The following is a 14,239-nucleotide window of genomic DNA, read 5'->3' as shown; positions in this document are numbered from 1 at the left end:
AGGTCGCATAGGGGCAAAAAAATCGGAATTGGGTCGTTTCAGCCTGCAGTGTGAACGTAGCCTTATATAGCGCTTTTAACAATATAGATTGTTTCAAAGCAGCTTCACAGTGATAATAGGAAATTAAAGGGGTGGTTTACTGCCTTTTTTCTTTGCTTGATTGTGTTTATGGGCTGCAATATAACATGTCTTCGTGTTTCGTTTGTTAAAAAACGCCTTATTTTTCATAAATTTCACCTTTATTGTAAGCCGCTTCCTCCTCTGTCATTTGAACGACCGGTTGACTTCCTGAGTCTATGAAAACACTCCCTCAGAAACAGGCAATGAGCTCAGATTGGTTAGTTCGGCCGGTGTGTTGTAATTGGCTAAACTGCGTCCGGAATCTTCACGCCCATTACCTTTACGGGCGACAGTTGCACGTGCTCCGGACCCGGTCAAATGTAATGGTGTCAATATTGCCTCATCAGTTTGAGCCAGAATCAGACCCAGAGAGCGGTGATGAAGAGAGTCAAGCAGAACCTCCGCAAACACGGCTCTTACTAAACGTTTCTGAATGGTAATTTTTTTTAATTATTATTATTTTCTCAAAGAATTTCCACACGCTGTTACTTGAAAATGCTACTGCTGTTTGTTAGCTTTTGAGATATGCTTTCCCCCTGATTAAACATTTAATATAACTGAATACATGACTGAGTAATACCGTTTTTTAAAGAAATTGTTTTATTGATAGAATGAACAACCGTTTAACTATTCACAAAACTTACCGGTAGTTTACTCAGTTTGTCGTTTTCTTTAGGTGTATATGTGATAACAGCAGCTGAAGTTTGCTGTTGCGATAATTTTTTGAAGTTTGTACACGTTTCTTATGCACACAAAATAACATCGAACTAACTAGCTACTATAACCAAACAGCTTTGGCATTGGTTTGCGTTCTTGATCAAATAAAAAAAATTACGTCATAAAGTATACATGGAAAATACGTTTACAAAATTTGTACATATTACAAATTCGGGTCCAAAATGTTTATACGCATCTGTCATATACTAAAGCCAGCGCTGGCATTTTTTACATCCTTGATAAAACTAAAACATTACGTCTTAAATTATACAGGCAATACATTTAAAATGATTAAATCTTACTTGCAGGTTGTGGCCTCTGGTTTTAAAGCTGTAACTACTTCATGTTGGAGTAATAGTTTCTTGTTGAATCCGACATTGAACTCGTGTAGATTCTGGAAGCTGTCTTCCGTAAAATGCGCAGCACAGAGAGCTAAACTACGATTGTAATTGTCAGGAACATAATCAAACTTAAATTTGAACCATTGTTGACGAACTACAGCGTCTGTAGGAAGCCTGAACACAGAAGACCTGACAGCTACAGCTCTCCACTATAACTCCTCCTCTTCGACAGCAGAACATGTTCCGGAGGGAGGGTTGATGTAAATGTATGGGTTAGTTACGTATAAAACCCGGGAAGTATCTCGTTGTAGTCCCATTCGAGTCGTTTTTGTAGGCATTAAACTTCCTGATTTTTAAAAGACAATATCTCCGCTTACGTTGAACTTTCAGCGCAGCAACTTTGCAGATACTGTTCATGCACCAACAGCAACATTACACAGTATTTAAAATGAAAAAAGTGAAATAGCAATCAACCACCCCTTTAAAGTAACATTGTTTTGGCTTTACAGCAGCTCTAGAATCAAGTTATTGTCTAGCTAAAGTTAGTTTTGATTGATTCAATTCCGTTGCAAAGATTAACTTAGGGGCCACTTACACGACAACGCGCTCTGACCGCTCATTCGCACAACAACAGTGCCTGGTGGCTCGAGAACGCCAACCTTGAAATAGGTTCCAAGGTGCAGGCGTTGAATAATTTTGAGAAAAAAAAGTTATCTCCATGCAAACTTCAAAAACGTGAATATGTGACAACGCCGACAGCGTGTACACATGTGTATTACGCGTTTAGTTTGGTATGCACATTTGAGTATATATGTACACAGGCGTGTAGTCTTTCTCTACAAATTGACCTCAACAAAACTACCTGTCTGGCCTTAATTCATAATACAGATTTTTTTTTATTATTGATTCTGCTTGTCCATGCAAAACTGGAATTATTTTGACTTATTTTGACCTTTTTATCTGTACAGAGGTAAAGGGAAGGGAATGAGGTCTTGACAGGGGAGAGACTAGTGGTCACTTCAGGCCTGCGGTCTCGTCGTGTCCAGGCGCAGGTCCTTCATCAGATCTGGATACGGCTTGGATACGGCAGACTGCGGTAAACCTTGGGATAAACAGAGAGACTAATATTAGCATAGACTCCATTCTTCTTATGATGTAATAAGTACATCGGGATTTATGGGACCTAATTTATGCAGCCTAACATTGAATTATAGAAATTGATAATGTTCTATGTGTATGCTAGGTCAAAGAGATGTGTCTTTAGTCTAGATTTAAACTGACAGAGTGTGTCTGCTTCCTGGACAATGTTAGGAAGACTTTTCCAAAGTTTTGGTGCTAAATAGGAAAAGGATTTACTGCCAGCAGTCAAGTCAAGTCACATTTATTTACATAACGCTTTTTACAATACAGATTGTTTCAAAGCAGCTTTACAGAGCTAATAGGAAAGTACTATAAAAAAGTTTGTTTCCAGAAGAAAATAGCGTTTCAGTGATGAAGTTATTAATGTAGTTAATTTATATATATATATATATATATATATATATATATATATATATATATATATATATATATAGCCACTCTGGAGTAAACCGTGATGTCATCGTCCAGCTCAATTCAATTATTGTATAATAGTGTCAATGCAGGCAGATCAATATTATGGTTGAATATTAAATTAAATGTTAAATTTAATTTCCCCAACTAAGCAAGCCAAGCCAATGGCAACAAAGGTGGCAGTGGCAAGGAACCAAAACTCCATCAGGAGATGGAGAACAAAAACCTTGGAAGAACCCAGGCCTAGTCGACGGACCTGTCCTCCTCTGGCCAATGAACGAACACTGTATGATTATGATTTAGGCAGCATTATAGGTCAGAAGTCAGATTGCTTTGGAACAATCAGAATATTATCCAGTTCCATCTGGTTGAAGATCGGAGTCATGCCAGTATGGAGAGGGGTTTGTTGAGGATCAGTGCCGATGGCTGTCTTGTCAATGAGGCCTTCACAGGGGAGAGTCTAGTTGACACAATTTCTGCTGACACTTCAGGGATGCGTTGTGGTCGTGTCTAGGTGCAGGTCCTCCCTCTGGTCTGGATACAGCCCAGATCCGGCTGACTACATCATGCATTTTGGTCGTGTCTAGGCGTAGGTCCACCATTTGATCTGGATACAGCCCGGATCCGGCTGACTACATGATACATTGTGGTCATGTCTAGGTGCAGGTCCACCATCTGATCTGGATATGGCCTTGATCCAGCTGATTACAGTAAACCTCGAAATAAGCAGAACGACTAACAGCGCAGATGCCATTCTTCTTATGATGTAACAAGTACATCGGTGTTATAGGAAGTGTTCCCGGTTCCGGCTGACTTAATTTATGCAGCCTAATAATCATTTAAATGATTTGAATAATAGAAATGTATAATTTTCTGTGTATACCAGGTTAAAGTGATGTGTTTTTAGTCTAGCTTTGAACTGACATTTTGAATTAAAAATAGGCCTATATAATTTACTTGATTCGTATATTGTAATAATTGGTAACTGTCAATGTGACAGGACAAGAAACATTAACAAAGCCATTTTCAATAGTAATGAATGTGTACATATTGTGTATGAATTTAATAAACTTATTTTCCTAGTGTTCGTAGCCTTCAGTAAATTATTTTGTCTAAGAAAATGGTTTATAAAACAGGCTAAATATCAGTTGACACTATGTTTACTTTCTTCACTGACACATACAAAAAAAAAAAGACTGTCAAAGCTCAGGCGAAGAGACATGTCAAGAAAAGGAGACTTGCTTGTTCATCTTGAGTGGTCTTTGTTGGTTCTGACTTCTGACACCATGTTTCATGTTCATAAATGAGACTTATGATTGGTCAAACACATCTTAACACATCATAACATCTTCCTTCACATAACAAAGGAAAGTTCTTGAAATTGAACACAACACGACATAACCCAGCTCAATTAGAAAACCTATTATACAGATTGACAAGTTGAACAAAACTACTATCTGTTATTATGTGAATAGCTTAATGAATAGGTCAGTAAGCATGACATTGGTTTGCAAATGTATATTCTTCTTTATCCTTTTGTAACGAGGTTTAAATGTTACGGGAAGAAGGAGGCGTGAACCGGCGAACATTCAACAATATTTAATAATAAAATACACAAATACAATAATAAAAGTAAAAGCCAGCAGCCCCTCACGGACGACTGCTGGTACACAAACAGAAACAAAACATGAACTAAAAATCAGGCCTGTCCTCTCTCGCTCTTCACTGTCGTCGCTCCTCCTTTATGCCTCCGCTCCTCCGTGAGAGATGCGAGACCGGTGCGTCTCACAGGTGTGGCTCATCATTATCACGCCACCGGCCTCACGCCATCCTCCCACGGCCCTCGACCTCGTCCTGCTCGCCACACCTTTTTTTTTTTTTATACACATAACATAGTCGTAGAGTATCTAGCAGGAATTTTGATGTTGGACCTGGTTCTTGTGTGTCTTAGAACTGGGACTGTGGGTGGAAAGGTAGCTTCTCTTTGTTATTTGCTGTGCTATGCTCTCTGAAAACTCTCCTGTCCCCCAGTAGTCATCATTTACGTTGAGTTGGTCTGCTGGTAAGGTGACTTTGAGCTTTCAGGCACGGGACGAATGTCTTTTCTGTTGCGACGGTATTTCTTGCCTTTCACTAGCAGGATGCAGGAACGGTCACTGAGCTGATCAATGCAGATGCCAAGCGCCCATGTACTGGTTGGGTTATTAGGGTGAAGAAGTACCCGCACTGTCTGTCCTTGAATTATGCTTGGCATGTCACGTGCTGTAGTGTCATAGTGTTGCTTCACTGCTGCTCGCTTGGCTATTTTTCTTGTGAAAACTTCTTGCACTACTTTAGGATGCAGAAGGGCCTCTCCAGTAGGCAGGGTGGTGCATGTTCTCCTTGACATGAGCCTTTGAATTGAGAAGCCATGGGAATACCATGTCTGCTGAACTGTCTTTTGCAGCATTCAATGACTGTGGATGAGGTGTAATCTGGCATTCTGTCTATCTCCCAGTAGTCAGAATAGTAATCCACCATAATTAGGAACATGGAGTCATTTGCAGTAAATAGGTGCATTCCTATCTTAGACCATGGGAGGTGAGGTATTTTGTGTGGAATCAATGTTTCTTTTTGCTGTTTCACATGGATAGTGTTGCATGTGGCACAATTGCTGACAAAGTTTTTGACTTTGTCTGTGATGCCAGGCCAGAAAACTGCCTAACAAACCTTTCTCAGGCTAGCCTCAATTCCAGAGTGTCCAGTGTGGATTAAAAAAAAAAACAAACAAAAAAAAAAACGGGCCGTAAAGCTTTAGGAATGAGGATTCTCTGTCCTTTGAATATTAGGCCGCTGTCACTGGCTAGTTCCTCCTTGAAAGTCCAGAATGGTCGCAATAAGTTGAGAGCACATTTGTGGTTGGGCCACCCAGTTTTAATGCAAGCATGTAGTTTTTGGAACAGCATGTCTTTGGCAGAGTGTGTTTTGATGGTTTCCAGTGTCTTTGTGGAGATATTGATACAGCTGGAATGGCTAACTTGTTCAAAGTCTTGCGGGCAAGGCCCATTGCGTATACTGAGGTTGGTGTCTGCATTTGTGAGTGTCATGCTCGTCTGAGGCGCTCTCGAGAGAAAGTCTGCGATGTGCAAATCCTTGCCTGGTTTGTACTGCAGGTGTATCTGGTATCTTTGTAGCCTCAATAGCATCCTCTGTAATCGCTTGGGTGCTGTCAGCAAGGGTTTTTTGAAGATTGCTTAAAGTGGCCTGTGATCACTATGTACAGTGATGTGCTCTTTTCCATGTACTGGTCGAATTTATCACACACAAAGACAATGGCAAGGCATTCTTTCTCAATCTGAGCGTATTGTTGTTCTGTTGGGGTCAGTATCCTGGACGCAAATGCTACAGGTTGTCCATTCTGTAGGAGGGCTGCCCCTAAGCCTTTCTGTCATAGTTTTTCAACCACTGTCATGTTTTTTTAAAGCTATTTCTTATCCATAGATACACTAGATGTTGCCTTGGCTACGGCAGTTCATTGGAACGAATGCGTCAATAGAGCCGCCATCTTGGAACAGGGGAGCCCTTCCTCTTTAATGCATCAGCGTCACTGTAGGCAAAGGTCTAATGGAAATAAAATCACCATAAATCGTCATGAATGCGATTTCCTAGTTTTTTGGTTCGTTCCAACGGTCAGACATGTATTTATCATGGAGTCCAGAGAAAATTTAAGGTTTTGATATTAAGATAATCTACTTCTTTTTCAAAATATAATGCATAGTGCTAGTAGGCCTAAGTTTATTAGTCACATTCTTCCACTTGAGTAAACTTAGAATGAACTATCGCTACTTACCTTAGCCTATTGCATGCAAAATGGCTACAATGGTGTGACTATGCATGTTAATTTAAACATTTAAATTGTATTGGTTTATTAAATATGATACACAAAGCAATTTGCAGGTGGAAGCAAATAAAAAAATTGAGAGGAACATAATGTGAAAGTTAGATAGTTGTTAGATACTCACACATACATAAGATTTGTGGAATTCTATGTATAATAATCATGGATGTACAGTACTGTTTGAAGATTTACAGGGAGAGGACAAGCATACTATTAGGACTGTACTTACAGGTTACAAGCGCCACACTGTTTTTTTTTTTCCATTAAAAGGTTTGGTCACATAAATGTATTTTTGCTAAACGTTTATAAATACGATCTTCAATTCCCGCTCTATATGAAGATTTAATGGAGTGCACGTCACCTAAAGCAGGGGAGTAAAATTTACCTATGTGGTTTCAACAACCAGATGCGTTTACTCTTGTCCAGTTTCGTCTGGAATGCGGCCCAGACCTCCTCCTGAAGTGGTTTAAGCGATCGGATTCAAATCCGTCTCGAATGCGTTTCGGAGGGCATTTACACCTGGTCTTTTCACGATCGGATAGCTATCCGATCACAGAAAACGCATGAAGTGACCAGGTGTAAACAGCCCCTTAAACACAAGGAATATTTCAAATAATATCTAAAGATACAGCACATTCATAGTTCATTTTCTGTGTGAGAATCACAGTTCATTTTCTTCCTCCAAGCAGAGAAATGTACACTTAACTTAAAAACACTTAAAAAAAACAACTTGACTACTACCATCCACACAGTAAATGTAGGCCTAATGCTGTCTGGTTTTTGGATTTAGTTCATGTGAACATCCATACGCAGCACAAAAGCCAAGCATCAACCATGAATTCGAAGTACAGGCGGAGATAGCAGCGTTACCTTGCTATTTCCTATGACAAGACCCCTGTTCCAGGATGGCGGCGGTTTTGACGCATGCTTAGAACCCCAAGGCAACTTCTAGTGTATCTATGTTTCTTATCGACGCTTCACACTCCAGTCCAGTGGGTGGCGGTAAGACACATGCTTTTTTTTTCCAACCACCAATAAACCTCAAAGGAAGAAGATTAGTGTTGTTCAGCATGATCTCTGTTGGTTTGGCTGAATACAAACAGTTAGATATGTACTTTTAGTATATATAATGATACCATTTTTGAATCAGGCCTGTAATATTCCTATCCTCATAGAAGTGACTAAGTTTTGAAGCAAGCAGGAATATCTGGATGAGTGTCAACTGAACTGAGATCTGCTGCTGTGAAGATGGTGTTTGTTAAAGAGGAGAGTGAGGAGGACATGAGTGAACCAGAACCCTGGAGAATAAAACGCAGAGGTTGGTGTCCATTCTTCATTCATCTTTAATTACTGTTGTGGTACATTAAGATAACAAAGCTTTAGACTCAGGGTGCCCGCAAATCCTATAACGTTGCTTTTTTGGAATCTCAAAACTATGTTGAACTCGGAGTGTGTGCGACTCATCATACTCACATGCATACATTTTTGTATTTTTTTATTTTCTTACAATATTTTAAAGCTTTAAACAGGGTGCACATTATGGATCCTAAAGTCTTGAATTCCTTAATGTAACAATTAAAATATCCTAAAACAACGTTTCAAAAGTCTTAAAATGCAACTGAACAGGTATGAATAAGATTTAGATTTTATTTTCATTAATTGCTTTTTGGAATCTCAAAACTGTGTTGAACTCAGAGCGTGTGCGACTCCACAGATTTACTTTGTTTTTGGATTAGCGTAATATCAAACATTTGTGTGGACAAAGGTTTACCTGTTATTAGGCCTGTCGCGATAGTCAATAAGTCGATTAATCGCACGATAAAAAAAATGAGCTCGATAATTTTTCCGGCCGCGATAATTCCATTTGCATGCTTGTTTGTTTTCCTCGTCTGGATGACCACTCTCGCTCGGTTCTTTAGCGTGTAGGACGAGTGAACCCTCTTTGTTGTCAGTTGCATGGTCTTTGTGTGGGGAGGCGGCGCCACGGCGCTTGTCAGTCACATGGTCTTTGGGAAAGCGCCGGCGGGACTGTTTGCGGCTACTGCCGGGAGAGAGAGAAGACGCTAGTTGTGAGTTGCGACAGCGAGCCCTATAACATGAAAATGCGTATCTATACCACGAATGTTATTTCTCGTGCCATTTATACGCCAAAAATAGTTTTTGCGTGCATATGATACGCTCTTTATGGCGTGTAATACGCACGCACTCCTCACCCCTAATCCTATTGGGCCTTTCACACAGGACGCGGTATGCGCGGCGCTGCGCTATAAAACCCATTCATCTCAATGGCTTGCGCCGCGCAAGGACATTTTGTTGCTGCGTCGATCAAAGCGCAAGAGCAGCGGTGCGCATCATTGGCGTGCTCACGCGCACGCCGCGGTCAAAGTTCAATATAGTTCAACTTTTGCCGCTGCGCTCTGTGACGATTACCAGCGCGGCCAATAGAATCAGGGGATCCAAACAAGCACGGAAATTAAAATGGATGATCGTCTCAAAGACAGACAGATTTACATTAAAAATAGTTGTGTTTTAACAGTCAGGTAACTTGTAGGTAGGCAATGTGTGTAAACAGTTTTTTAATATGTGTCCCCATATAAGTTTTTAAAACTCCGCCTACGTCATAGCGCAGCGCAAATCGCGTTGTATCTGAAGGGCAACGCTGAACCCAGCGGCAAGCCCCGCGCATACCGCGTCCTGTGTGAAAGGCCCATAACTGTGCGTTCACACCGCCGGCGGCGAGAGCGTCAAAGTGACCGGAAGCCATTTATTTTCAATGAGAGCCGGCGGCGAGCTCCGGCGAGGGCGGCGCGGCGCGGCGCGTCTTGGACGGCGAGAGCGGCGAGAGGATATGAAATCAAGTCAACTTTATGGTAATAAGCTATGACGCGGTTCGGCGGCAACCAGCGGCAACCAATCGGAATGTAGAAGTCCTCCGCCTGAGAGGAAAAAAATCACGCATTCTAATCTACGTCAGAGCGTCCCCGAATCTTTCTACGGCGTCGGTGGCAGGGCGGCGAGAGCGAATTTTGCTGCTCTCGCCGGCGGCGGTGTGAACGTACAGTAACCAAGTATTTTCAGTGCGTAGCATACACACGCAATAAGCGCGTCTCCGTCTTCCCGACAGTACACAATCACTTGACAAAGTAACAGGAGTAACAGTGCAAAATTGTGTGATATGGCTTGAGGCTTTTTTAAATTTGTTTACAAAGGTCCTAACTGTCAGTTTTGCCTGTTATGGAATGTATCACTATTTAAGCCTAATGTCTAAAGCCTACTGTTTAGCCTAATATTTTTTGAAGTGCAATTTTGTTTACATCCATTTTATTTATTAACAGACATTTATTTTGTTAACAGACACTAAGAGTCCATTGCTTTCATTGTTTTTGGTTGTTTTGTTCATTTTTTTTGGATATTTAAAATGTTTTCCGTTTTCAATGTTTAATATTCTTTAGAAATGAAAGTTTATAGATCGTTGAAAAGGTGTACCTGCATTATTATGCCATTATAATTATATTAAATGAAAATGGTCTCAGAACGACAATATTATCGTTTATCGCGATAATTTCTTGGACAATTTATCGTCCAGAAAAATTTGTTATCGTGACAGGCCTACCTGTTATACAGAAGTCTTCCTGCAGTTTTCTACCTAAATAAAAGCCCCAAGTTCTAACAAATAAAAGTGAATTAAGTAAAAAAATATATTACTATTGTTATATTGTACCCCCAAATTAAAATGTAGGGTACAATGGGGGAAACGCCCCCTTTGGGTAAACCCCGCTCCTACTGTTTTCTCCCAATATAATCAATAGAACAATTTTCACAGAAAAAAATGCAGTCCTTAAGGGGGTCATTTTACCCCACTCTACCCTATTATTATTAGCCTATACATTTTAATTTTTCAGTGCAATTGTAATATTGTAAAATAGCAATGTTTTATATACATTTTCTTCTTTAATTTTTTTTTATTCTTTAATACTTTGCATTATTTTACCCTGGAACTAACTAAATGACAAAAAAAAAAAAAAAAAAAAACATGCATGAACACAATCCATAATAGCTCATGTAATCGTGTAGCGTGATTGAAGTGATGTGCTAGTCATACATTTTTTTTTGGAAAGTTCTTGAAAATGGTATTACAAATATTAAGTGCTGAAGCCTGTAGACAGCTCATCAGATTCAGTGGATGTGGTTATAAAACCAATAGAGACGTGAAATAATGTAGATTAGACAAATACTTTTCACAATGCACCTAAGGGAACATTTACGTGACAATGATGTTCTAAAAATGTAAAAGTTTTCTCTTTGCATTTTTAAAAAGCTCTCTGTACACTCAACATTGTCGAAATGATAACCGTTTGTGAAAACTGTGATGTCATGCGCACGTGTATTACGTGTTCAGTCTATAGTGTGTGTAGTGTTTCTTTACAAAGTGACATCGCCAACTATTGGCCTGGCATGAATAATACAGTGTTTTTAGTCGTTTTCGCAGATCCATGTAAACAGGGATTGTTTTGACGACATTGTCGTCTGTATGCATTTTTTTTTTTTTTATACTAAGGAAAAATCTTTCAGTTTTTAGTACAGTGTTGTCATGTAAAAATACCCTAATTTTTATTTTCCAACTGTCCCAATTGATTTTCATAATGTTAATGTTTTCATTTTAGGCCTGGTGAAAGTGAAAGAGGAAAGACAAGATCTGAATGAAGTGGAGGAGAAACATCAGCATCAGAAAGCTCATGATGTCACTGCTGGAGAAAAATCATTGAGGTGCTCCAAAACTGAAAACGATTGCTCACAAAGCAGCATTCAAATTACAGAAGTCAAAAATCCTTTCACCTGTTCTCACTGTGGAAACACTTTCTCATGTAACGGAAGCCTGAAGAAGCACATGTTAATTCATAATGGAGAAAAGCCTTTCACCTGCTCTCAGTGTGGAAAGAGTTTTACACAGAAAGGACACCTTAATGATCATTTGTTAATTCACACTTCAGAAAAGCCTTTCACCTGCTCTCAGTGTGGAAATACTTTTAGACGTAAAGCATACCTTGAGCATCACATGTTAATTCATACTGGGAAAAGGCCTTTCGTCTGCCCTCATTGTGGAAACTCTTTCACACGTAAAGGCAACCTTAACAAGCACACGTTACTTCATACAGGAATAAAGCCTTTCGTCTGCTCCCACTGTGGAAAATGTTTTACACATAAAGGACACCTTAATGATCATTTGGTTACTCACACTGAAGAAAAGCCTTTCATCTGTTCTCAGTGTGGAAACACTTTCACACGCAAAAGATACCTTGAGAATCACATGTTAATTCATGCTGGAATAAAGCCTTTCACATGCTCCCAATGTGGCAAGAGTTTTACACAGAAGAGACAACTTAATGATCACATGTTAATTCACACTGAAGAAAAGCCTTTCACCTGCTCTCACTGTGAAAAGACTTTCAGACGTAAAGTAAGCCTGAAGAAGCACATGTTGATTCATACTGGAATAAAGCCTTTCACCTGCTCTCACTAGCTATGTTTCCATCCACTTATTTTAATGCACATTTTGGGATATCGCAAAAAAAAAAAAAAACGCTGCTGAGCGGAATCGTAAACACTTCTGATTGGCCATTGTTTCCCCTCGCCCATCGGATGTGTCTGTGATTGGCTACAATGATCAACGCACGGGAGCGTTTGAGAGCACACGGAAGTGTTTTTAAAAATGGGAGCAGCCGAAACAGCCGTCTATCAGCGGACGGTCCACTGATAGATAGACGCCTGCTTTCAAACACCCCTGTCTGTATCTGTTTAAGTGTTCGGTGAAGAGCGTCATTGATATTTACAACATGTTTTTGAAGCGCTGATCATTGTAACCAATCACAGACACATCCGATGAGCGTTTGAGTACAATAGGCAATCAGAGGTGCTTTTACGATTACGCTCAAAGCGTAAAAAAATTTCTGTACCGTTTGGTACCGAAGTCGGTTCTTTTTGACAACTCTATAATGTTTGGCTTGGACCCCTCAAAGCTGCGTTGGATTTTCTCCTTAGCGTAAACTTTAAGAGGCCCATCTATCACCGTTTTCCATGTTCATAGAGTTTGGATAGTAAATATATTGGCTATAATCTGTGTGGAAACACAGCTTTTTTTAAAAAATGGTGGCTGCTGGGGTTTCACGTGCGTTCGGCCAATTGGCATACACTAACGTCACTGATAATTCCTATAGTGCTGGTTTAGACCCTACTCTGAAGTAGGAGCAAATCTAGTACCTCCAAAAGGTGTTCCTAGAACTAAAATCATTCCTAGTTCCTGTGGTGCAAACACGCCAAAATCCGAGAACTTCCGCCAATAGTTCTAGGAACTATGAAAAGGTTCCTCCGGTGCGAAAGCCCCTAATGATCATTTCACACTTCAGAAAAGCCCTTCGCCTGCTCTCAGTGAGGAAACTCTTTCATATGTATAGGTAGCCTGAAGAAGCACATGTTAATTCATTTTGGAATAAAGTCTTACACCTGCTCTTAGTGTGGAAGTAGTTTCACCTGTAAATGAGGATTTAATAGTCATTTGAGAATTCACACTTAAGAGATGCCTAAAGCTGGGTGCTCATTGTGCGATTTATAATAGTCCTTTACGATTGTTGCTTGTCAGACTGTATGATCTCAGTTGCCATTGCAGTCGAGACACGTTAAAAACAGACGCCTTCAAGCTCATCTAATGAAAGGGTTCAGTTCCCCACATTCTGTTTAATATTATAAGAACCACTAGTTTCTTAGTTGATTTTTAATTTTTTGCTGGTTACTGCTCATTCAAAAGATTGTCTTGTAGTTTCATTGCATTGATCTGTTGTCATATAAAAATAATATACAATGCAGATTTATTAAACTCAGTCATGACGTAATCTCAGCTGAGCCCAAATGTAAAAAAACATTTAATGGACTATTGTTCAAATAAAAGTTGATTGAAAGTCGTGAAACATTTAAGAAATTTTTTTATCACACTGATATTTAGGTGCCAAGCACCAAAGGTGCGTAGGCACTATAGGGCTGCACAACATATCAAAATTATCGAAATATCGCAAATGTATATATCGCGATATGCATATCGCAACGGCTTGCAATAACTAGGGTCATGAACAAAAGACGATGAGAAAATCACTCACTGCTCTTGGCCGAATAACTTTTGTAGCTTTAAAAAGAATCATTATATATTTCAATCATACAGTGAAAACTAAGCAGCATTTTTTTTTTTTTTTTACATTTGATTATAAACCCCGTGGTTTACACTGATGTTAAAATAACACTTATTATGGTACAGTAAAACACTGCTGTTCACTTTCAGAAGTTGTAGGGATGTTTTCTTGTCACAAAAAGGATATGAAACACACATATATAGGTTATATAATTTTAAATATATTTTAAAGATAATTTAAGTTTATTTTACACAATTTAAGCATTATCAAGCTTAAAGCTTAATAAGTTGCATATCGCATTTTTCTTCAATATCGTGCAGCCCTTGTAGGCACCTAATATATCCATTGGCGTTCATTTTATTATTATTATTATTATTCCATTTCTTCTTCCACTATTGAGTGTATGGTAGCCCATAGAACCGCTTGCAGGAAAGTTGTGAAATTTGGCATACAGA

The 14,239-nt window shown here is 39.4% G+C and overlaps 2 protein-coding genes across 3 annotated transcripts in view; both read left to right on the top strand.

The window, feature by feature from the left end:
• Positions 1 to 14,239, top strand: part of LOC308691971 (uncharacterized protein) — a 135,501-nt gene that overhangs the window by 36,250 nt on the left and 85,012 nt on the right. The gene's annotated exons all lie outside the window — the stretch shown is intronic.
• Positions 7,452 to 13,562, top strand: LOC308705773 (uncharacterized protein). 2 transcript variants are annotated; one of them, XM_081390963.1, is made up of 3 exons: positions 7,452 to 7,608; positions 7,782 to 7,924; positions 11,271 to 12,172. In XM_081390963.1, the coding sequence occupies exons 2-3, from the start codon at positions 7,855 to 7,857 to the stop codon at positions 12,125 to 12,127; spliced, it is 927 nt and encodes a 308-aa protein (XP_081247089.1). In that variant the 5' UTR covers positions 7,452 to 7,608; positions 7,782 to 7,854; the 3' UTR covers positions 12,128 to 12,172. The 2 variants fall into 2 exon arrangements, with proteins under 2 accessions (XP_081247089.1, XP_081247088.1); XM_081390962.1 differs by lacking the exon at positions 7,452 to 7,608 and having other exon boundaries at positions 7,637 to 7,924; positions 11,271 to 13,562.

The sequence above is a fragment of the Scardinius erythrophthalmus genome, assembly GCF_964197995.2.
Source record: "Scardinius erythrophthalmus genome assembly, chromosome: 1".
NCBI lineage: Eukaryota > Metazoa > Chordata > Actinopteri > Cypriniformes > Leuciscidae > Scardinius > Scardinius erythrophthalmus.
The sequence above is the reverse complement of the archived record's forward strand: the minus strand, read 5'-3'. Positions and strand labels throughout refer to the sequence as shown.

Coding starts and splice junctions, on each gene's coding strand:
- LOC308705773 (XM_081390962.1), top strand. CDS start 7,855: ATGGTGTTTGTTAAAGAGGAGAGTGAGGAGGACATGAGTGAACCAGAA. Junction 7,925..11,270: donor CTGGAGAATAAAACGCAGAG/GTTGGTGTCCAT, acceptor TTTTCATTTTAG/GCCTGGTGAAAGTGAAAGAG.